The following is a 23,078-nucleotide window of genomic DNA, read 5'->3' on the forward strand; positions in this document are numbered from 1 at the left end:
GCCTCCCCCAATGCTTTCCATGTTGATCGATTGGTGTTCTTATCGAACATCTCGATTGTTTTATTTACGGAGTAGTTAAGTAGTTTGGATCTAGGAGGGAAAGGAATAAAAACAATATATCATAACAAAAATAATTATTATTTTATTCTAGAAACTTATACACAATAATGTCTACAATATTGTAGGTAGGTGTAATCGGTGTGGTGTTTTCATGGAAAGAAGGTACTTAAATATTTATTTAATGAGCCCGTCACCTGCAAGATTCGTTGCATTTATTTAATTTCTGCATGTAAAAAAACCTTCTCCAATGATCTTGGTAAAGTCTTTCGGATTCTTTTTCATGGTAGGTGTTTAAAGTATCTTTTATTGTGAATATAACTGGTTATGACTGGTAACTGGCTATGAGGTAGATCAAGTGGCGATCTTCAACCATCGGCCGACGTATTCTCCAGCTTTGTTAGCTGCATTTCTGTAAAAGAAAATGGGACAATGAGTCAGTAGATTTATAGGCTAATAATTTCCTTCACATGGCGACAAAAGTTTGTAACCATTGTGTAATAATTACACTACAATTAAAATTACACTGTAATTTATTAATAGTAAAGTATTTTTTTATTGATGAGACTTTAATACCACCTTATAGAGAATCTAGAGGCAAGTGTAGCGTCACCGCTAAATAGCAGTGCGTCCGTCACACGTTCAGCCGCCGCCGCAGCGCTGTCGCATCGGCCTACCCACACCGCTTCGCAACGTGCACTGAAATTAGAAAAAGCTTATTTTAAACTTGCTTCTACCCACAGCTTCACTCGTAGATTAATCAGACTGGTTTAGGAAGGGTGTGAGTGATGCTCCTTGCGTAATCTAACCCCCTTACTAATAAAACTTACACGCTCGTTGAACAGTGTTTTAAATTGACGTTTAGTATGGAAATGTCATTTTAAAACAGTGTTCAACAACTGTTAACTTTTTGTTAGTAAGGGTTAGTTATTATAATATTAAAAAAGAAAATGAGATGTATGTAACTTAGAAAAGTTGGAATAAGTCCTTTTTAAATAGATGTGTACAATGTTAGTTTAATGCGTCATTGCATTAGATTTATAACCAGGTGCTGCATTTTTTTTCTTCGCATTTTTGTTCACATAATCAAGAACTTTCTAGGTCTTCAGTAGATTTTTCATACGTTTTAGCGACGTGATGGAGGTTCGCTCTAAGAACCGTGTCGAACGCGTCTTCAGCGCCGCTCGCGCTTGCCACTGCGCCCGCGCATGCCCAGGCCACGCACCCGCCGCGCGATACTAGCGCCGACAGGCCTTCAAGCAACTGAAATTACAAGCATCATAAAGATAAAACGCTTAGGAGTTGGACGATAATTCTTTACATATTATTTAGGTAGGTATGTACACACAGTTGTATTATTTCAGGTATTTAAGATGAGCTGATGATGAAAGGTCAAACTTCATAAGTTAGGAGTTAGATGATACTTTTTAGTTGCCGATATTTAAAGTAAAAAAAATGCTATTATCCGCTGCGCCCGCGCACGCCCACGCCACGCAGCCGCCGCGCGACACTAGCGCCGACAGGCCTTCAAGAAAGCTCAGCTACACTACACCAGCTCTTGCCTCTGCTCAATAAGACGGAGATTGGTGGATTTTTAGTGGGTAGGCCCCTCCCTTCTGGAGGAGAGAGCCCCACATAACCCGTCGCCTTACCACAACGGCGGGTATGCAACTCAATGCATTTTTACCACCTAAAATTAAAAATTAAAAAAAAAGGTACCGAAATACAAGTCGGGCTTTACACTGTTTGAGCTAGGGTCCTACTGACTGATTACTACCTACCTACTGAGTTCCTAATCCGTGTCACTCGGCTGGTCAAGTATTATTTACCTATCTTAGGTAGGCTACCTATTATTACGTATGGACTAGGAAGTAAAGCCATACCTACTCGAACGCAGGTACAAAGTCCATAGTATGTATAGGCATTTAAGCCGTTGAACCTTTATTACACCAATTAGCGAAACTGCGCGAAATGTGACTAATAAATCTGCGGTATTTAATCAATTTCCTTAGTTAAAATATAGTTAGGTGGGCACGTATTGAACATTGTACCTATTTAGGTATCATTTATCTAATGGCTCCGCTTTATGGTTATTTTTGTTAAGATTTGTTATATTTTTATTAATTTGTCATGTTTATATCACGAATGATGATGATGAATCACCTTTAAATTATGGTATACATCTTCACTGACTAATTTCGCCATTCCCTGTAGTCCTCCCAACTTCGGCTGCGAGAAAGCACCGACCACGACCAAAGCGTCAACCTTTAAAAATAAAATAATAAACATGAAATTAATTAAGAATAAAAAATTCTGGTTTACCCTGAAATAACGTTTCAATTTATTAGTCTTTAATATCTAGACGACCTAGTAACGTCGCAGCGAAATGAATAACCTTGTTATACAGAATACAGTTTTTTTTATTTCTGTGCAGGTCAATTTAAAAAGCAATAAAATAAATTGGTTTGCATTTTGGTTTAGTGAGAATTCCTGACAAAATTCTTGTTTGATAACAAGGATGTAGGTGTATGTTTCTCCGAGGCCAGGATCATAATTATAGGAAGAAGTTCGAAGCAATGACATAAAAACATCTTAGGTTCGAAGTCGAAGCTAGGGATCGACCGCCCTCCACTGCAAAGCGGAGGATTCTGGCTGCATTTCCTTGCTGGATAAAGCCTGGTCCGTGAGCACGTAGAATCCCGTCCAAAGACCCCAAGCTGCCCATCCTTGTCGCTCGCACGTAATTATGTTGCTGTCGCGCTCGCACACTCACTGCGGGCGCGCGTCGCACAGTCGCGACAGCAATATAATTACGCGCGAGCGATAAGGATGGATAGCTTGGGGTCATTGGACGGGATTCTACGTGCTCACGGACCAGGCTTTAGCTAGGTATTGCGCAATTTATACTTAAATAATAGATAATGCGTAGGTGAATAATAAAAATATCTTATAGGATACCTTTGTTTCGCTTATGTTGTCACTCGGATAGCTCGCAGAGATCGCTGCGCTCGCGTCGCTCGACAAGCGGCGAACCATCTCGTCGCTCGCGGTGTGGACGTAGCAGCCGCGCAATTCCAGCTGTGTCTTCAACTCTTTGCCTAATTCGTTTGTAGAGTTTGTTAACTGGAAACGAGAAAAATGAAAATTATTATAATAACGTTATTGAACAAAAAAGTACAATTGTACTCGGTAGGTAGGTTTGCTTTATAGAGCAGTTTTTCCTGTTGTTTTTGTAAATTGATAGGTAAAGTAAGGAAAATGATGACTGACAAATCTTCCTTTTTATATTTTTACCATTGGTGTGTACTTTTGACTTTTGAGTTACCTTTTGAGTAGAGCAGTACCTACTTAAAATACTGTCGTTTACACTTAGTTTTCCGAAAGAAGAAACGAATCGAGCATTTAGGTTAATATCACCACAATTGCGTGGTGGTTGCTATTAAATATACGAGTAGCTAAAGACAGATATTATTTTATTTTACGACTGACCCTGTCCCTGTTGCATGCATTGTGGGCAATACCTACACTGATGACGCCTAAATTGAAGTTTCTATGTGATATGAAATCTCATTTGCTTCTGGTATATTAGAGAGGGTCGTGCGTAGTGCAGACTAAATGACCTGTTGATACCTAGATTCATCTGAAGTTAGGATACTTACCAAGACACTCCGGACTGGCCTCCGTGTCCTCTTGAGCCGCGCCACCTTCTTCCTCGCGGAGTAGGCAAGGAGGGCCGAGGCAAGCAGCAGGGAACCTCCAGTTGGCTAACAGGCGCCAGACAGCGTCGCTCCCTCCACCATCAGTTCTATCTAGCGTTACTATTACAGTTCCATACCAAGACACTCCGGACTGGCCTCCGTGTCCTCTTGAGCCGGGCCACCTTCTTCCTCGCGGAGTAAACGAGGAGGGCCGAGGTGGCAAGCAGCAGGGAACCGTCCAGTTGGCCAACAGGCACCACGCCAGCGACGCTCCCTCCACCATCAGTTCTATCTAGCGTTACTATACAGTTCCTTACCAAGACACTCCGGACTGGCCTCCGTGTCCTCTTGAGCCGGGCCACCTCCATCCTCGCGGAGTAGGCGAGGAGGGCCGAGGTGGAAAGCAACAGGGAACCGTCCAGTTGGCCAACAGGCACCACGCCAGCGACGCTCCCTCCACCATCAGTTATATCTAGCGTTAATATTACAGTTCCTTACCAAGATACTCCGGACTGGCCTCCGTGTCCTCTTGAGCCGAGCCACCTTCTTCCTCGCGGAGTAAGCGAGGAGGGCCGAGGTGGCAAGCAGCAGGGTACCGTCCAGTTGGCTGACAGGCGTCACGCCAGTGTCGCTTCCTCCACCATCAGTTCTATCTAGCGTTACTATTACAGTTCCTTACCAAGATACTCCGGACTGGCCTCCGTGTCCTCTTGAGCCGGGCCACCTTCTTCCTCGCGGAGTAGGCGAAGAGCACCGAGGTGACAAGCAGCAGGGAACCGTCCAGTTGGCCAACAGGAGCCAGGCCACGTCGCTCCCTCCACCATCAGTTCTATCTAACGTTACTATTACAGTTCCTTACTAAGACACTCCGGACTGGCCTCCGTGTCCTCTTGAGCCTGGCCACCTTCTTCCTCGCGGAGTAGGCGATAAGGGCCGAGGCAAGCAGCAGGGAACCGTCCAGTTCGCCAACAGGCACCACGCCGGCGACGCTCACTTCACCATCAGTTCTATCTAGCGTTACTATTACAGTTCCTTACCAAGATACTCCGGACTGGCCTCCGTGTCCTCTTGAGTCGGGCCACTTTCTTCCTCGCGGAGTAGGCGAGGAGGGCCGAGGTGGCAAGCAGCAGGGAGCCGCCCTCCAGCGTGGCCAAAAGGCGCCATGCTAGCGACGCGCCACCCTCCACCATCTCTCCCATTGTGACCTGGGAGAATGAAAACCTTCGGTGTATTAGCTGTACCTACTGACACTATTTCTTGATACACAAAAGATAAAAAGTTAAGAAAAGCTACGGAAACATTGTTTCGTTTCACTCGGGTTACCCACGCCATATCGAATGACAAATGATCGAAAACCAAATTATCGAACGCCACCTTTTAAAAATGTAGCCTATGTATGACTACATGGTTTTCTGGGGGCACGGCAGTGCCCCCACCAAGTCGAGTATTTCATTTATCGGTGAAATATTAATTCGACGAAATAAGCATCATGTTGGTTTTTTGTTCCGATCAATGGTTTTAGATTTTACAAAGTCAATAAAGACACATGATTAAAGCTATAAAATGTGATATCATCAAGGTACTACGAGTACCTAGGTATCATCTTGATAAGGACATTGGCAATAAATATTTCCATTATTAACCTAACAAGTGTTTAAACCTGTATGTGCATGTAGAGACAATTATGCGTTATGTGCTATTTTGTAGGTACTAGTTATATTTATAAGTACCAGCAGAGTACCAGGGATTATGTAATCATTTGTTTACATGACTATGATATGGTCTTTGATTTAATTATAATACTTAAGTAGGTACTTTTTTGTATGTGAATGTATAATCCTGTTAATGAACGTCCATATCAATAAGGTATTATGTCATCGATATTTGAGTTTCGTATTGTTTCGGGTTCACTGGGCCAAAGTTCAATCAAAGTAACTGGTAAACACTCGTATAAACAAAGTTTCTTGTAATACAGGTAGGTCCTAGGTACTAATATAAGTTAAGAGCGTTTTCTTATTTATTTACCTACTTATCTGTACTTCATATCAGTGTTGACCTTCCTATTTGACATACTGACATTGATGCTTGTAGTTTAAGGGGTTAAGACTCTGTCAAATCAAATCAAAATTATGTTTAGAACAATGGTGGCTGGTTTTACAACTGTATTTGTGGTTAAAACAAATTATTATGCAAATACCTAAGTGTCTCTGAATACACGCAACCTTCAATCAAAAGTTGAACAAAGTGTTCAGCATTGAAGGAATTTTTCAGTATAAAAGTAGTTAGTTAAAAGTATAACTGAAATCAAATGGCAGGACACATTTATAGCTCGTAGAGATGATGGCCGCTGGGAGAAAAAAGTTCTTGAGTGGCGACCATGAGCCGGAAGACTTAGTGTGGGCAGGCCTCCCACTAGGTGGACCGACGATCTGGTGAAGGTCGCGGGAGGTGCCTGGATGCGGGCGGCGCAGGACCGGTCGTAGTGGAAATCTTTGGGGGAGGCCTTTGTCCAGCAGTGGACATCATTTGGCCGATACGAACGAACGAAGTTAGTCGTAGTTCGCGTGACATAAGCATTGAAGATTATCCACCGGCCCTTTAAAGTGAGTAGGCACGTTAAGGAAAATATCTTGCAGACAGTTATTATGCGATGTTTAGTGGATAATCGCTAATTAGAAATCACATTTACGAAGAACCTTGGTATCATATAAACCTTATGCATTAAGCATACCTAAATGCTACATAAAGACCGCCTTTTATCAAAACCGTAGAGTAGACGTGCATTTAAATGCATAATACGGAGTATTTGCTAAAAAAAAACTAAGTTAAGAATTACATAATTGTTATGAGGCAATTTTAAAACTTATTCTTTGATCACTAAGCATCATCAATGATTTTACAAAAAGAAAAAAGATCTAAAGTATATCTCCTGCGATCTATATTATATTTTATACCTAGACAATTCCATTGAACAATTACGATATCCTGCTTAATTAACTAAGAAATACTTAGCTAGCAATTAATCTACTTACTGCTTTATCGATTAATGTTTTTTAAAGCGCTACAAGTAAAAAATTAGCTGCAATTTATGAAAATATCTATAATTTCCAATTATATTGCCTTATAGGTAATTAACCGATAAATAATGAATGATTTATCTTGCTATCTATGATCGACATATACTATCCGGTTCCTGTCCTACTGGACTACTAGCCAGAGGTCGCGGGTTCGGTTCCTGCATCATACAAAAACTATGCAGAACAATTTATTCAGTGGCCTAATTCACGTATTTTGTCAGTCAAGATCTCGCTGACGTTCAGAAGTCGTCCCATTGAAAAACAGTTCTAAATCCGTATTCACAAGCAAGGGTCATTTCGATATAACGATTACTCGATAGAATTGCATTCAGCGATTTGTTGTCGTTGAAGTTTTGTTACGTGAATAAGTCTACAGGTATTTGACCACAATCGCACCTGATGTTAAGTGGGATTCAGTCTAGGACACCCTGCTGTAAGTGAAGTGCTAGGTATTTGTGTTGATGTACATTAATATCTTGTATTTACAAAAGAAATATCTTATTTTTATAAATATCCGTTGTCTGGTATTCATCTATAGGGCCCGAAGTTTATTACATAACCACTGTCGAACTATTTAATTTGCTTATTTGTGTTATGAGTTACGCAATGTTGTTGACTGCGCGTATTTTACATAAGTTTATAATAAACTGAACTAATGAGAACATAACTGACCCTACCTTGACACTGTTTGTGAACTTGACTCGTGATCGACCTCAGAGTAAAGTAAATAGACGACGAACTTGAAGCAAATAAAAGATGCAGGTGCTAATAAAGGCGCGCGCGCACACGTTACTTTTGTCACCGTGACAATGAGGATCATTTCGATTTTTAGCTGTGAATGCAGATTTATAGGTCTAAGAAATCCTTAATATACAGTCCAAAAATTTTTGTTCTACGACGAAAATTGACGAAGTTATGGCCAAATTACTAAAAAAGTTCACTGACCGCCCGGCGCGGGACCGATGACGTCACTATATCCGATCCGAACGCTGCCGGCGTACTGCGTGGATAGAAAATATTTTTTTCTAGCCAAACTATCAGTTTTAGAGAAAAACTTGTTATGACATTTATTCATCAGAATAAAGTAAGCTATCGATAGGTAATTTTTTAAAATAGAACTTGTGAAAAATATCGCAAAAAATCCATACGCTCATACGATTCAATGGAACGCGGAGACGCGATTAGGGTCTCCGAGGTGGTATATTTGGCGATTTATTCAAATAAAGTGTTCATAAGTGTTGTTAGAGTCATATCTTCGTCCAAGTAAAATATAAAAATGTATAAATATTAATTTATTTACTTCTAACAATAAGTATAGCTGAGGCAGATACACTCTGCCTAGGCTACAAGACATTGCTATGAAGATCATTTCGATGTACACGCAATACCTGTTATTTAGTTTTTCTGAGTTAAACCTACGTACCTACCTATCTATTCGCCGTTCCCATGGGCGGGCCAGCTGCTCCCTCCTGGAAATCTATTTAATCTTAGCCTAGAAGCTGGGTATGACTCCCCCGCCCCTCTCCTTTCCCCAGGTCATAAGCTGGGCATGACTTCCCCCTCAGCCAGAAGTCGGGTCTGATTTACCCCCCCCCCCCCAGGCCAGAAACTGGGTATGACTTGACCCCTCCCCCTCCCCCCAGGAAAGAAAGAAGCTGGGTAAGGCTTGCCCCTCCCCCCAGGCCATAAGCTGGGCATGACTTCCCCCTCGGCCAGAAGTCGGGTATGATTTACACCCCCCCCCCCCCCCCCCCCCTAGGCCAGAACCAGAAACTGGTTATGACTTGAGCCCCCCCCCTCCCCCCAGGCCAGAAGCATAAGCTAGGTATGATGACATGATGACTTGATGACTCCCCCTCGGCCAGAAGCTGGGTATGACTAACCCCCCCCCCCCCCCCTAGGCCAGAAACTGGGTATTAGCACTCATATTATGTATTATTATGTTCAATACAAACAATCATAAAGTTACACTCGCCCTAACCGCGTCTCCGCATTCCATCGAATCCTATAAAAATGTGGTTTTTGGACATAGCGATACTTATTTTTCACAATTTTTATTTTTAAAAATTACTGGTCGATAGGTTACTTTATTTTGATGAATAAATGTTATTAAAAGTTTTTTTCTAAAACTGATAGTTTAGCTGGAAAAAAATATTTTCCATCCCAATAGTACGCCGGCTGCGCTCGATTCGGATACAGTGACGTCACGCGGCCCTGCGTACGTTGACTTCGAGCGGCAAAAACGGCCTATGTTTATTACTTAATATCTTCGTAAGTAATGGTCCGATTTGGATAATTCAAAAAGATATATCTTTCTTATGTCTTAAAGATTAACGTAGATGCCAGTTTTATTGAATTTTCTACAACAGTACTGATCCTCATTGTCTCTCTAGATAAGAATAAGGCCCGCCATACATGGGCAGCTCGAGCAGTTAGCCAATGATAAACATACACGGACCGCTCGAGCAGTTGCAACTGCTCGAGCGGTTCGTGTATGTGCGTCCATAGAACTCTGCAGTTCACTGTGCAGTCGCAGCTTGAAGCTATCGACCCTGACTGCTTCAAGCGCTCCGTGTATTGCCGGCCTAAGTACTACATTGTCTAAGTTTAAGTTATCTTAATCGTGATTGTATAGTCCTAAAAGAATCTAGATTACGTTTTTTTAGTGTCTTTGTACAACCCTGAAGATTTCACGTCACTTGAAGACATTTTCACGCATTTCCTAGGTAAGCTCCCTCTGTGCATAGATCTGCATTCGTAGGGAGAGATTGTTATGAAGGACAATTCGTTATTTTCTAGAATAACAGTAGTTAATTCCCTTCTATTGAATCACTTTTAGTGTAATAAAAAATTGAAATAATGTTCGGCCACATAAATGCTCTACACATCAAAAATAATTAAGAAAACCTGTCATGACCAAATGACCATACCTTATATTGCTCACTGTGTGACTGTTATTTTGACTCAACCTTGCTATAGTTTATCTTGAATGTATCTGGGTTTTAAGATGACAAATGTAAATACTTTAAATGTTAATATTACTCCATGTTGCAAAGATTACACAAACTAAAAAAATATTAGTCAAACGAGTACATAAAGGTGGTCGTAAAATGTGATTTCTAGATTAAACAGAGGTTGCTTTTATGCAACTTCTACAATGACATCAAGTGCATGCAATACTTGTGTTAAAACAGGTAAATCTTCTGATTACTTAATTATCACAAGTCAGAATTCACGAAGTCTATGAATAAGACTTCGTGAATTTAAGTAATAGTGGTAATAGGCAAGTTTCCTAAAAAATTTTTTTTAGTCCGTCATGTTTAATATCAAAAAATATTGGACACATATATTTTTATTTGTCAATCTAACAAATAATTACATAGTTATGGTGCGTTGAAGTTCCGCGCGACGTCACAAAGTGCAGCACTTTTATGTACTCATTGACGTCACGGGCCTCTTCTTATGAACTTTGGCGCGCTTTATCTCTTTAAATTTTCATTAGTTTGAAAAAGTGAAAAATACGTGTAGAGTATTTTTTGATAAGTTAACTGACGGACTAATTAAAACTCTTGCTTTTTGACCCAGGAAACATCCCTATTTCTTTCAATATAAAGCAACTGATAATAGATATTGATTAAAATTGCAAACAAAAACTCGAATACTTTAGTTCACTACTTAAAATCTAACTGAAATACCAGTGTAATTTGGAATTTTAATCAATATCTATTTTAATCAGTAGTAGTACTTGATACTTAAAGAAATTACTTAATTGATAAAATCAATTAGTATAAATTCTGCGTATTTAGAAGGAAAACAAATAATTATGAAAAATCATACAAGTTTCAAATGTAGGAACTGACTCGTTGATGTCTTTTTGTCGCGAGTTTGCTGATAAGTAATAATATGTATGTTTTAATTAAGAAATCACAGTTGTTAAGTTTTGCTATAAACGGGTAAGGACGGTCGCGTTCAATCCAAGTTAAAAAATAATTCCTGGTCAGAATAAAAAGGAGACGAGGCCTAGGAAATGATAACTAGTTTCCTCAAATCCCACACAACAGTCTTTATTAATTTTACAAGCCAAATGTACTATGGGTCGCAGTACCAGCTACCCCTCTCCGGTCATGTCGTCTCATTCTATCGCAAAAAATCTCACTTTGATGAGAGCGAGAGAAAAAACCAAATGGATAGCTGGAACTGTGGCCTACTGTAAAATGTACAGTACACCCCGCTTGAACTTCGGTAATGATTTAAACAATAAGGTCATCTTACTACAAGCTATGAGTAACATTGACACTGAACTTTCCTTATAAAATTTGAGTATACATATATGGAGAGTGAATGTTGACGTCATAGACGTACAGAGATGCGAATTTTAGCAACAAATACAGCCGGCGCGACTGCAATGTGACTTAAGAGCGACATGACTTTTCCATTGAAAATTAGATTAGAGTGTACCAGTGATGGCCAAGAGGTCGACCGCGGTCTACCGGTCGATATATCATATTTTATCATAGGTTTTATTTACCTATAATAACATGTAAATCGTTTTACCTAATCAAAATAATTGTAACAATCAGTCTTTAAAATAACTCTACTCTCTATACATTTAACTAACTACAAATAAAAGTTTTAATTATAAAAGTTTTAAGTATTTTTAACAAAAAATTAAATACATTATTTTAAATAGCGTCAAACATGCATGGTTTTCGTTGACTGTACTTGGTGCAAAAGCCGAAAAAAGTATGATATTAAATTTATTTTAATCGGGGACTTCAACCACGGGTGCGTCGAATACTGGGGGACTCGGCCACGGACCCATATTTTCGAGCATGAAGCCTGGTCCGTGAGCAGTAGTAGGGTGTTCTATTCTACGTGCTCACTGAGCACGTAGAATTTTGTCCAATGACCCCAAGCTACCCATCCTTATCGCTCGCGTGTAATTATGTTGCTGTCGCGCTCGCATACTCACTGCGGGCGCCCGCGCGCCCGTCGCACAGTCGTGACAGCAATATAATTACGCGCGAGCGATAAGGATGGGTAGCTTGGGGTCATTGGACAAAATTCTACGCGCTCACGGACCAGGCTTTAGTAGACCTCACATGTCAAAAGTTTGGCCGAGTACGAGTATAATAGCGTAGTGCATGTGTGTAAGCGTCTTCACAGCACTTGCCACATGTTGGTCTCGAAGCGCTGGTAGGAGGGCAAAAAGATTATGAGACATGTAGAGGCTCCTTAAGAGCAAAACTTTTTCTTTAAATATTTGTCGATTTGTAACAAATAAATAAATTTTGACTTTAACTTTGTGTTCCAGTAGTTTACTGTGCTGTTGCTAGATGAAAACGTAGCACGATGCCTACGCGCGGACAGTAGTCGAAAACTGAGTAATACCAAAGGTATTTTCTGTGCATAATCGCTAATCTCCGCAAAACGACGTTTCAAATGATAGACCGAGTACGTTAATAGCTGGCAGAGGCTCAATCAGGTGCACAATGCAATTCGCGTGCACCGATGCAGGCGCATAATGATGGGCAATCGGAGTTATTAATCGCTTGCCTTGGAATCGGGTGGTGTTTAACGAAGTACTTCTGTGTAACTGACAATCTTTGCGATACTCGGCTAAATAATACGATTTTGATGCGATTAGGTTACTTGTAAGTTGTTCTTGGTAGTGCATTTACTAACCAATTTTGTTTTCTCAATATCTTCTAAATCTAAATATATATAAGTCAAAGGTGACTGACTGACTGACTGACATCGTGATCTATCAACGCACAGTCCAAACCACTGGACGGATCTGGCTGAAATTTGGCATGCAGGTAGATGTTATGACGTAGGCATCCGCTAAGAAAGGATTTTACTAAACTCCACCCCTAAGGGGGTAAAACGGGATCCACGCGTACGTAGTCGCGGGCGGCTGCTAGTTGATCCACTTGTATCATATTAATGGTTTAGTAAAGGCGTTGGTTAGTTCGAAACGTCACAGACGTTTGGAAGACGATTCTCTTGTAAACCACCAAGGTGGAGCGAAGTAGAGCACAAAGAGCATAAAAGAGTAAGAGACGGCACTCCATAGATATTTTTTGAGCTCACGCACACATATGCATTTTAGAGAACGACCCGCAAATCTTTACCAACCGCACAAACTACAGGCGGAGCCAAAGAGCATAAAAGAGTAAGAGACGGCACTCCATAGATATTTTTTGAGCTCACGCACACATATGCATTTTAGAGAACGACCCGCAAATCTTTACCAACCGCACAAACTACAGGCGGAGCTACCAACATAATGCCTTATTTTCTGACAGTTTTAGTGACGTTCGTAATAACTTATCGATTATCGATACTTTGCTAGGGTTGTAATTGCATATCGATATCTAGTATAGGAACTTTCAATATTTTAATGATTACTATTTTTATTTTATACTATGTGTAAGTAAAACGAAGTTTTGTAACGTAAATTATTTATTTCGAAATAAAATAGGTATATTACAATAAGTATTGAACATGACATAGCAGTTGTAGGCATGAGGAATTATTGAATATTATAACAAAGTACAGAAATGATAATTTTTTAAACTTTTAGTTTCACAACTTTTTCTAAGAAAAAATAGGATTTTTATTTATAAACATCTTTAATTTTCTTATCAGCTGATCGAACCTCAGCCTCAAGATTACTTTTCAATGCTTTGTTGCTGTGCTTTTTTACTTTTGTCAGCAAAATTGTTTTCACTTTTTACGAAGCTGTCATTAATGATTTTACAACTTTTTCTTAGAAAAAGGTAACTTAATATTTTAATCATCTTATCATAAATTTATTTTTCCTTGTGACTTTTTTTTGTTATTCTGCACTACATCCTTTACTAACGATGTCAGCACTTCCGAATCTAACTTGTCTAAATTCACTCTTGACTTCGCTATATTCCTTATTGTTTTTTTTTCATTTTGTAACTGTCGCCAAAACCTCTTCTCTTTAATTGTAAATGTTGATGAAGTGTCTGTAATAAAAACATTTCCATTAGTAAAAAAAACAACATTAAAGCAAATTGAATTGAATCATCATCAACAGCCCTTTACAGTCCACTGCTGGACTATGAGCCTCCTCCACTATAGTAGAGAGTTTTGCCATAATCTCCACGCTTGGCAGGCGGGTTGGAGATCGCAGTTTAAAAGATTGATGTTTTTCAGAGAGCGCTGCTGCCTATTCTCTGTTTAATGTGTAGTCCCTAAGTCGCCTCTTACGACACCCGCGGGAAGAGTAGGGGTTGGTGACAAATGTATTCTACTCTGCCGTTACCACACGGCGTAAATTGAATTGAATATTGGTTAATTAATCAGCAATTTTACTTAGTTTTTTAAATTAGGTATGTTATTATCTTACCTTTCATTTCAATGTTTTTCTTAGGTCTTTTATAACTGTGGACTAATATTTCTGCCTGTGCATCTTGATGGCAAATGTTTTTATCATCTGAAATATTATAAATATGCTAATTAGTTTAAAATTTATTTAGTTGTTTTATGAAACATATTATTTCCAAATCAATCAATCATTATCAAGTTTTAAAAAAATGCAAAGACAGGATAATGATAGCTCTTCTCATAAAATATGAAGCGTGGGCCCACCTTCAATAACAATGACATAATATTAAATTAAAGGCATTTAGAGGTTTTAATGTTCTGCATTCTGGATGCGGTCTGCGGGTATGTCAAGACAATCTGTAAGTGGTCGTGATATTAAGGCAATCAGTCACGTGTGCTTTGCGTACTTTGTTCGTATCCGCACAGTCAAATCGCATTAATATAAAATGTACAGAGACCTAGAATGTTGTACATATAAGTTCATTTTGACCTGACTGCAGACTGCAGAACGCATCCAGGGTGGCATTCTTTAGTTTGAGGGAAGGCATATTTTAGAAGGTAAATAATTAGTTTGTACACTTACCATGAGTAATGGGTTTATAGGTCATATGTTCTGGTGCATTGGAAGTAGAAGGAAGAGGTTCAAAAGTTGTTTTCACAGAAATACCAGAATCTGGTATATCCACAGCTCCCAAACATGTTGAATTTAGTTGTTTAGTTGTAGTTGTAAGGGGAACTGAAAGCAGATAATGAAATGTGAATTGGGTAATAAAATGTCATGTTCTTACCCAACTTTAGGGTACAATCAGTCTAGTACATGTCTAGCTCACATTAAAAATTACTAGCTTATAAATATTATTAAACTAGCTGACCTGGCTAATTAATGTAGATTGCCTAAAATTTTTCAAATTGGTCCGGTAGTTTTTTTGAAGAATTTGTATTACACAAATTACTAACTCAACACCTCATTCTAAGCTAAATTGTGTTACGAATGGGTTTACTACAATATTCAAGCTGTGGGGTTCTAACCCGCACTTTAGGCTATCTTGGCTTCGAGTTACGGAGCCGATCAAATACAAACAAACAATTAAATATTTCCTCTTTATAATATTAGTATAATTATAGATAAACATACCTCGTTCAACTGGATTTGACTTCTTTGGAATGCAATATGAATGATCATAAAGAACTGTAACAAAGTATACATAGATTTATAATTAATAATTGAAATTATATATTATTTATTGATAAGCATACAACACATGTTTGTGGTTACAAAGAAAGAACCTTGTTAAATTGCATTCGGTTGGTTTGTTTTGGAAACCAAAGAAAATTAATTTAGACATCTAAATAATTCAGAAAAATTGATAGATAGTAAATTACATTTAAAAAAAATAATTGAAGTCATCATCATACCTGTCTTGAGGTTTTCTTTATTGGAGTCTTTTACATGAAGAGGAAACTCTGTCAAAACTTCATCTGGCAAGATGGGATTGCTCAATTCCAGTGTTGGAATAGCTGAGTTCTTCAGCCGAGTTCCTTTGGCATTGAAGGATTCAGGAGTGAAGTGCCCACCACAAACAAACTTAAGTTGGTGTAACTTTTCAATAGGTACATATGCTAAGTCTTCTATGCCAGCATTTTTAACCCACATTCGACAACTGAAATAAGAAATACCTATTATAAAAGAAAAAGAATAACAAACTGAAATTTATTCATTAACTAATTTCTTTTAGTATTGTTATGTAATTCATTTACAGAGTACGAAACAAAATACTGAAATTAAAAATTGGTTATGGTTATTTACTGTATGATTAAAAATATTAATCCCAGCCTTTAAGTTTACACAATCAGTAAAATTATCTTGTAATAAATGACTGAAACTTACCGGTCAGAATCCAGAGGAAACCTACTCAAAAGTAAGGGTGATCCACGACTTCGCCTCTTATTACATATAACGCACTTCTTGTTGTTTCTACTCTCCATTGTCAGTAGAAGCCTAAAATGAAATAGGTACTAATTAAACAAAGCCTATAATTTCTCTCCAACCAGTGTCAATGCCCTGGTTCATGCATTTACCAATTTTGAAAGTACATTTACATTTTCATCACATAGGGTTGTTTTTAATGAAAAATAGATTTGTAATAGATCTAATATTTCAAGTAAGTAGATAACGTACCCATTAAACAGAAAAGTAAATAAGAGTTTAAACTTCTGTAGAAGTTGAAACACAGCTTATTTAAAAGAGTCTCTATCTCACAAAAAACAAAACACTGAACAGCAAACTTTATCACGCCCGATACGGAGGAACTTAATCAACTCAACGTAAACGACAGAAAAGTTTATTTACAGTAATATTGCACCAAATCTGAGAAAATAACTTCACACGAATCAATTCGCCGGTTTAAAAACTCAAACTCAATTGACTGACATTTTTTTTTCATTTGTCAAACTAACAATTCTACCAACATAAGGACACTAACAATTATTTTTAGTATGGTGGTATTGATCCGCGGGTTCCCCTGCTATAGTGAAATCAATCCAAAATGCACTTTATTGCTTAAGAGATAAGGTTGTATATCAATTGCTACATATAGAGACTAGTTTTTGTATGAGAAGTGTCTACCCACTGGGCGGAGCTACCAACATAATGCCTTATTTTCTGACAGTATTAGTGACGTTCGTAATAACTTATCGATTATCGATACTTTGCTAGGGTTGTAATTGCATATCGATATCTAGTATAGGAACCTTCAATATTTTAATGATTACTATTTTTATTTTATACTATGTGTAAGTAAAACGAAGTTTTGTAACGTAAATTATTTATTTCGAAATAAAATAGGTATATTACAATAAGTATTGAACATGACATAGCAGTTGTAGGCATGAGGAATTATTGAAAATTATAACAAAGTACAGAAATGATAATTTTGTAAACTTTTATTTTCACAACTTTTTCTAAGAAAAAATAGGATTTTTATTTATAAACATCTTTAATTTTCTTATCAGCTGATCGAACCTCAGCCCTAAGATTACTTTTCAATGCTTTGTTGCTGTGCTTTTTTACTTTTGTCAGCAAAATTGTTTTCACTTTTTATGAGGCTGTCATTAATGATTTTACAACTTTTTCTTAGAAAAAGGTAACTTAATATTTTAAACATCTTATCATAAATTTATTTATTATGTTGTTGACATTTAAACCAACTAAAATTACAATTTGTACTCAACATTAAGAAAATGAATTTTCCAACATTTTCCATATATATCTGGTCGGCAATATGGTCATGATAAAATTGTTTAGCTTCATTTACGGTGGTACATAATTGAATTGTTGGATAAACGAGACTTTTTTTATCATGCCACCATTCGCGAAGAGATATTTATATGCATACAAATCATTGTCAACAGGAGTTTTCACGCTCAAACACTCTTCACAAATTAAACAAGAACTGTTCTGTAATAGTTTGGCAGCTAAATACCCGCTTACATATACTACTGGTTGGTTTTCAAGGCTACACAAATTTTCAATGGGCTGTTCTAAGTTTTCAGGGTCCGGGATAGACAACACAGGATAAAATTCAGTGTCTGTGGAATCTTGAACATTAATTTTTATTTCTGTTGTTTTTAAATTAGTTTTTAAAATGTCTTTATATTCCAGCATATGTTTATTGTTGTCTGCTTCACAATTAGCACTTCTGCTATGAGGCACTTTCAGCCCAGTAACCATGCTTGTTTTAAGCGCTGCAGTAAAGTGCGTGATAGTGGGATTTCTATTGGTTACACTGTGTTGCCTAATGATTCCAAATAAGTTTTCCAGAGAGTCTTGGTTAAACTGTCTAAGGTTCATATATTTAAACCCTTCATTCTTTAACTTTTCCCAAATATCGTTTAAGGATTTGATAGATATTTGATATCCCTTTACGCATTTAACATTTTTTAGTATCGTGTTTTCTGCTGTTATAAATTTTATGGTTTTTAACTTATCAGTATAAAAGGTCCAAGACTCAATGTGATTACTTGATGTGGAAACATTTTCCCGGATCCCTTTCTTTACGTCATTTAAAGATGATGGACCATTTGTACAATCAAATAGTTTATCTAACTGTTCAATCACAAATGCTGTATCATTGCAATCAGAAACTTCTTTCCATGCCATCATTTTTAAAATAGCTGCCACGGTATTACTCAGAGCATGCGCAGCATACTTCACCCTCATCTTAGTTTTGAATGTTGGATTTACAATGGTACTATTCAGTTTTTTAATATTTAAAAAATTTCTGTTGTGTTCTTCTGCAACTACCTTCGCTATATTCCTTATTGTTTTTTTTTTGCATTTTGTAACTGTCGCCAAAGCCTCTTCTCTTTAATTGTAAATGTTGATGAAGTGTCTGTAATAAAAACATTTCCATTAGTAAAAAAAAACAACATTAAAGCAAATTGAATTGAATATTGGTTTATTAACGTAAATGCGCCTATTACCGCCAGTTTAAGCTGACTTCGGATAAACGTTAGAAAAATAGATGTAAGACGTGGTGATAGAAAAGACACTTTAATTTATTTATAACAATGATGAAGTAATCTTTGAATTCAAGTAGTAACAATGAGTATTCAATCACACAATAATTAATAAATAGCAATTTAATCTGAAAAAGCAGTTGTTTCTATTACCGACCTATAGACGAGGTGTATTTCTATTAACGTTTTTTCTGTTTCTATTACCGACCGCTAAGAATATTGCTCTTCAATTGGGTATATTCCAAAGGGCACGGGTTCGAATCCCGCTCAGAGGCTCGGGAACCACTAGATTGTTTCAAGTAAAATTTATTTTGCTTTTAGTTTTAGTTAAATTTGTTTTTTTTTTTTCAAGTTATTTTTTATTTATTTTTTTATTATTAAAAGAGAAAAGGCACGCTTCTCGAAAATAAATAAATAATCAAGCAAAAATAGTAGAATAATAAATTCCTCTATTATACACTGATTACGCGGTACTCGGTGTCCTAGTGAGTAGTGGGGGTCATTATTTAAACTATATTTGAGTTTTAATAAAATTTAATTTTCATTTAATATTTTACTTTTATTTTTAATTTGACTAACTATAATTTTTTATTAGTTTTTGACTTATGTTTTTGATTTTAATTATTGTGTGTAATTGTGTATTTTAATTTAAACTATGGACAATTGGACACTGTCTGTATAATTATTTTAAATAATTTTTTTATTATTCAAAAGATCTTAAAAAGTTACATAGCAGTTGTGATAACGCATGATTGGTTTGGTGTCATGTCATAAATGTTAGTTATATACAAAATACAGGCTTATAAGTCTTCGCAGGTGGCGTTATAGTTATGAGGCGGTAATAGAATTAAGTATGAATATTACTTTATTCTATTAGCGACCGTAAAAAAAAACAGTAACTAGCTAAAATATCTACTTTAATGAAGACATGATCAGTGAAGTATCATTTTTATAAGGTTTTATTTTATATCAAATAGGTACTAATTAGAATTTAACAGGTTTTTATAAAATCTATTGTCATACATTATTAGAGATATTCTTTTATGTTCATTGCAGTTTTATGCCAAACCTATGACAATTAACGTATGGCGTTAATTGATTTAACTATGTGAAATATTATTATGAATCGATCAAGACAACAAAATGGAGGTTAAATGCGTAATTAAAGATAAAGATACTAAAATAAAAAAACATTATCAAAATTCTAACAACGCCATGGGTCGTTATTAGGAACCAAATTATGAAAAGTGTTTCTATTACCGCCCTTATTTAAAATTGTATTTAAGCCACAAAAAGACAGCGAGAGGGCTATATTGAGGGTTTATTAAGGAAACTAAAGTACGAATTAATACTGTTATGCAAAAAAATGTTGGTATACTCATTTTAAATGTGTTAAAATCGCTAGTTAATAACAAGGTGCACCTTAAGTAGCTGGGAGCGCGTCAGTATGAAAAGTGCGTCCGTTGCGGGTGCGTCCCATTTAATGTCAAATAACTCCGTTTACTGGTTATTTACGAACACAAACTTTAATCGTTTTGATAGTCAATAGACATATCTAGATATTTTTTAGGTAACGTGTTTTCTGTAACCTGTTATTATGTCTTTTATGAAAGAAAGAAAAATAGGGCGGTAATAGGATACAAATTTTGGGGGGTCGTTAATAGGCGCACTTACGTTAATCAGCAATTTTACTTAGTTTTTTAAATTAGGTATGTTTTATCTTACCTTTCATTTCAATGTTTTTCTTAGGTCTTTTATAACTGTGGACTAATATTTCTGCCTGTGCATCTTGATGGCAAATGTTTTTATCATCTGAAATATTATAAATATGCAAATTAGTTTAAAATTTATTTTGTTGTTTTATGAAACATATTATTTCCAAATCAATCAATCATTATCAAGTTTTAAAAAAATGCAAAGACAGGATAATGATAGCTCTTCTCATAAAATATGAAGCGTGGGCCCACCTTCAATAACAATGACATAATATTAAATTAAAGGCATTTAGAGGTTTTAATGTTCTGCATTCTGGATGCGGTCTGCGGGTATGTCAAGACAATCTGTAAGTGGTCGTGATAAGGCAATCAGTCACGTGTGCTTTGCGTTCTTTGTTCGTATCCGCACGGTCAAATCTCATTAATATAAAATGTACAGAAACCTAGAATGTTGTACATATAAGTTCATTTTGACCTGACTGCAGACTGCAGAACGCATCCAGGGTGGCATTCTTTAGTTTGAGGGAAGGCATATTTTAGAAGGTAAATAATTAGTTTGTACACTTACCATGAGTAATGGGTTTATAGGTCATATGTTCTGGTGCATTGGAAGTAGAAGGAAGAGGTTCAAAAGTTGTTTTCGCAGAAATACCAGAATCTGGTATATCCACAGCTCCCAAACATGTTGAATTTAGTTGTTTGGTTGTAGTTGTAAGGGGAACTGAAAGCAGATAATGAAATGTGAATTGGGTAATAAAATGTCATGTTCTTACCCAACTTTAGGGTACAATCAGTCTAGTACATGTCTTGCTCACATTAAAAATTACTAGCTTATAAATATTATTAAACTAGCTGACCTGGCTAATTAATGTAGATTGCCTAAAATTTTTCAAATTGGTCCGGTACTTTTTTTGAAGAATTTGTATTACACAAATTACTAAAGTCCCTCTAACTCAACACACATTCTAAGCTAAATTGTGTTACGAGTGGGTTTACTACAATATTCAAGCTGTGGGGTTCTAACCCGCACTTTAGGCTATCTTGGCTCGAGTTACGGAGCCGATCAAATACAAACAAACAATTAAATATTTCCTTTTTATATTATTAGTATAATTTTAGATAAACATACCTCGTTCAACTGGATTTGACTTCTTTGGAATGCAATATGAATGATCATAAAGAACTGTAACAAAGTATAGATATAATTAATAATTGAAATTATATATTATTTATTGATAAGCATACAACACATGTTTGTGGTTACAAAGAAAGAACCTTGTTAAATTGCATTCGGTTGGTTTGTTTTGGAAACCAAAGAAAATTAATTAAGACATCTAAATAATTCAGAAAAATTGATAGATAGTAAATTAAATTAAAAAAAAATAATTGAAGTCATCATCATACCTGTCTTGAGGTTTTCTTTATTGGAGTCTTTTACATGAAGAGGAAACTCTGTCAAAACTTCATCTGGCAAGATGGGATTGCTCAATTCCAGTGTTGGAATAGCTGAGTTCTTCAGCCGAGCTCCTTTGGCATTGAAGGATTCAGGAGTGAAGTGCCCACCACAAACAAACTTCAGTTGGTGTAACTTTTCAATAGGTACATATGCTAAGTCTTCTAAGCCAGCATTTTTAACCCACATTCGACAACTGAAATAAGAAATACCTATTAGAAAAGAAAAAGAATAACAAACTGAAATTTATTCATCAACTAATTTCTTTTAGTATTGTTATGCAATTCATTTGCAGAGTACGAAACAAAATACTGAAATTAAAAATTGGTTATGGTTATTTACTGTATGATTAAAAATATTAATCCCAGCCTTTAAGTTTACACAATCAGTAAAATTATCTTGTAATAAATGAGTGTTATTAGAAACTCACCGGTCAGAATCCAGAGGAAACCTACTCAAAAGTAAGGGTGATCCACCACGACTTCGCCTCTTATTACAAATAACGCACTTCTTGTTGTTTCTACTCTCCATTATCAGTAGAAGCCTAAAATGAAATAGGTATTAATTAAACAAAGCCTATAATTTCTCTCCAACCAGTGTCAATGCCCTGGTTCATGCATTTACCAGTTTTGAAAGTACATTTACATTTTCATCACATAGGGTTGTTTTTAATGAAAAATAGATTTGTAATAGATGTAATATTTCAAGTAAGTAGATAACATACCCATTAAACAGAAAAGTAAATAAGAGTTTAAACTTCTGTAGAAGTTGAAACACAGCTTATTTAAAAGAGTCTCTATCTCACAAAAAACATAACACTGAACAGCAAACTTTATCACGCCCGATACGGAGGAACTTAATCAACTCAACGTAAACGACAGAAAAGTTTATTTACAGTAATATTGCACCAAATCTGAGAAAATAACTTCACACGAATCAATTTGCCGGTTAAAAACTCAAACTCAATTGACAGACATTTTTTTTCATTTGTCAAACTAACAATACTACCAACATAAGGACACTAACAATTATTTTTAGTATGGTGGTATTGATCCGCGGGTTCCCCTGCTATAGTAAAATCAATCCAAAATGCACTTTATTGCTTAAGGGATAAGGTTGTATATCAATTGCTACATATAGAGACTAGTTTTTGTATGAGAAGTGTCTACCCACTGGTAGAGCAGATAAGTTTTTTGAATAA

At 36.6% G+C, this 23,078-nt stretch overlaps 3 protein-coding genes across 4 annotated transcripts; all 3 read right to left on the reverse strand.

Annotated features, from left to right (window-relative positions):
- Positions 1 to 119: 119 nt before the first annotated feature.
- On the reverse strand, positions 120 to 4,143 carry LOC135076332 (uncharacterized). The gene is made up of 6 exons (XM_063970819.1): positions 3,893 to 4,143; positions 3,016 to 3,180; positions 2,221 to 2,322; positions 1,181 to 1,320; positions 637 to 756; positions 120 to 469 (listed from the first exon to the last, which is right to left on the reverse strand). Exons 1-6 carry the CDS (start codon positions 4,121 to 4,123, stop codon positions 412 to 414), a joined length of 816 nt encoding a protein of 271 aa, XP_063826889.1. The 5' UTR covers positions 4,124 to 4,143; the 3' UTR covers positions 120 to 411.
- A 7,849-nt stretch (positions 4,144 to 11,992) lies between these two features.
- LOC135076822 (uncharacterized) lies at positions 11,993 to 16,108 on the reverse strand. The gene is made up of 7 exons (XM_063971288.1): positions 16,080 to 16,108; positions 15,608 to 15,852; positions 15,327 to 15,380; positions 14,775 to 14,927; positions 14,214 to 14,300; positions 13,751 to 13,830; positions 11,993 to 12,025 (listed from the first exon to the last, which is right to left on the reverse strand). The coding sequence occupies exons 2-7, from the start codon at positions 15,843 to 15,845 to the stop codon at positions 11,993 to 11,995; spliced, it is 645 nt and encodes a 214-aa protein (XP_063827358.1). The 5' UTR covers positions 15,846 to 15,852; positions 16,080 to 16,108.
- Positions 13,286 to 23,048, reverse strand: LOC135076337 (THAP domain-containing protein 5-like). Of its 2 annotated transcripts, XM_063970838.1 has the most exons (7): positions 22,308 to 23,048; positions 21,829 to 22,073; positions 21,554 to 21,607; positions 20,993 to 21,145; positions 20,435 to 20,521; positions 18,495 to 18,582; positions 13,286 to 13,744 (listed from the first exon to the last, which is right to left on the reverse strand). In XM_063970838.1, the coding sequence occupies exons 1-6, from the start codon at positions 22,406 to 22,408 to the stop codon at positions 18,509 to 18,511; spliced, it is 714 nt and encodes a 237-aa protein (XP_063826908.1). In that variant the 5' UTR covers positions 22,409 to 23,048; the 3' UTR covers positions 13,286 to 13,744; positions 18,495 to 18,508. The 2 variants fall into 2 exon arrangements, with proteins under 2 accessions (XP_063826908.1, XP_063826901.1); XM_063970831.1 differs by lacking the exon at positions 13,286 to 13,744 and having other exon boundaries at positions 17,017 to 18,582.
- Positions 23,049 to 23,078: the final 30 nt, after the last annotated feature.

This window comes from Ostrinia nubilalis, chromosome 1 (genome assembly GCF_963855985.1).
Source record: "Ostrinia nubilalis chromosome 1, ilOstNubi1.1, whole genome shotgun sequence".
Classification (NCBI taxonomy): Eukaryota; Metazoa; Arthropoda; class Insecta; order Lepidoptera; family Crambidae; genus Ostrinia; species Ostrinia nubilalis.

What these genes read in the sequence shown, in the direction of transcription:
- LOC135076332 (XM_063970819.1), bottom strand. Translation starts at nt 4,123, where the DNA reads ATGGAGGTGGCCCGGCTCAAGAGGACACGGAGGCCAGTCCGGAGTGTC. An exon ending in GGCCAGTCCGGAGTGTCTTG is followed by an intron (nt 3,181 to 3,892) that starts GTATGGAACTGT and finishes TCTCGTTTCCAG; the next exon opens with TTAACAAACTCTACAAACGA. An exon ending in ACAACATAAGCGAAACAAAG is followed by an intron (nt 2,323 to 3,015) that starts GTATCCTATAAG and finishes TTATTTTTAAAG; the next exon opens with GTTGACGCTTTGGTCGTGGT.
- LOC135076822 (XM_063971288.1), bottom strand. Translation starts at nt 15,845, where the DNA reads ATGTGGGTTAAAAATGCTGGCATAGAAGACTTAGCATATGTACCTATT. An exon ending in CTATAAACCCATTACTCATG is followed by an intron (nt 14,301 to 14,774) that starts GTAAGTGTACAA and finishes ATAATATTTCAG; the next exon opens with ATGATAAAAACATTTGCCAT. An exon ending in AAAAAACAATAAGGAATATA is followed by an intron (nt 12,026 to 13,750) that starts GCGAAGTCAAGA and finishes CCCTCCTACCAG; the next exon opens with CGCTTCGAGACCAACATGTG.
- LOC135076337 (XM_063970838.1), bottom strand. Translation starts at nt 22,408, where the DNA reads ATGGAGAGTAGAAACAACAAGAAGTGCGTTATTTGTAATAAGAGGCGA. An exon ending in CTATAAACCCATTACTCATG is followed by an intron (nt 20,522 to 20,992) that starts GTAAGTGTACAA and finishes ATAATATTTCAG; the next exon opens with ATGATAAAAACATTTGCCAT. An exon ending in GAAAAACATTGAAATGAAAG is followed by an intron (nt 18,583 to 20,434) that starts GTAAGATAAAAC and finishes TTTTTATTACAG; the next exon opens with ACACTTCATCAACATTTACA.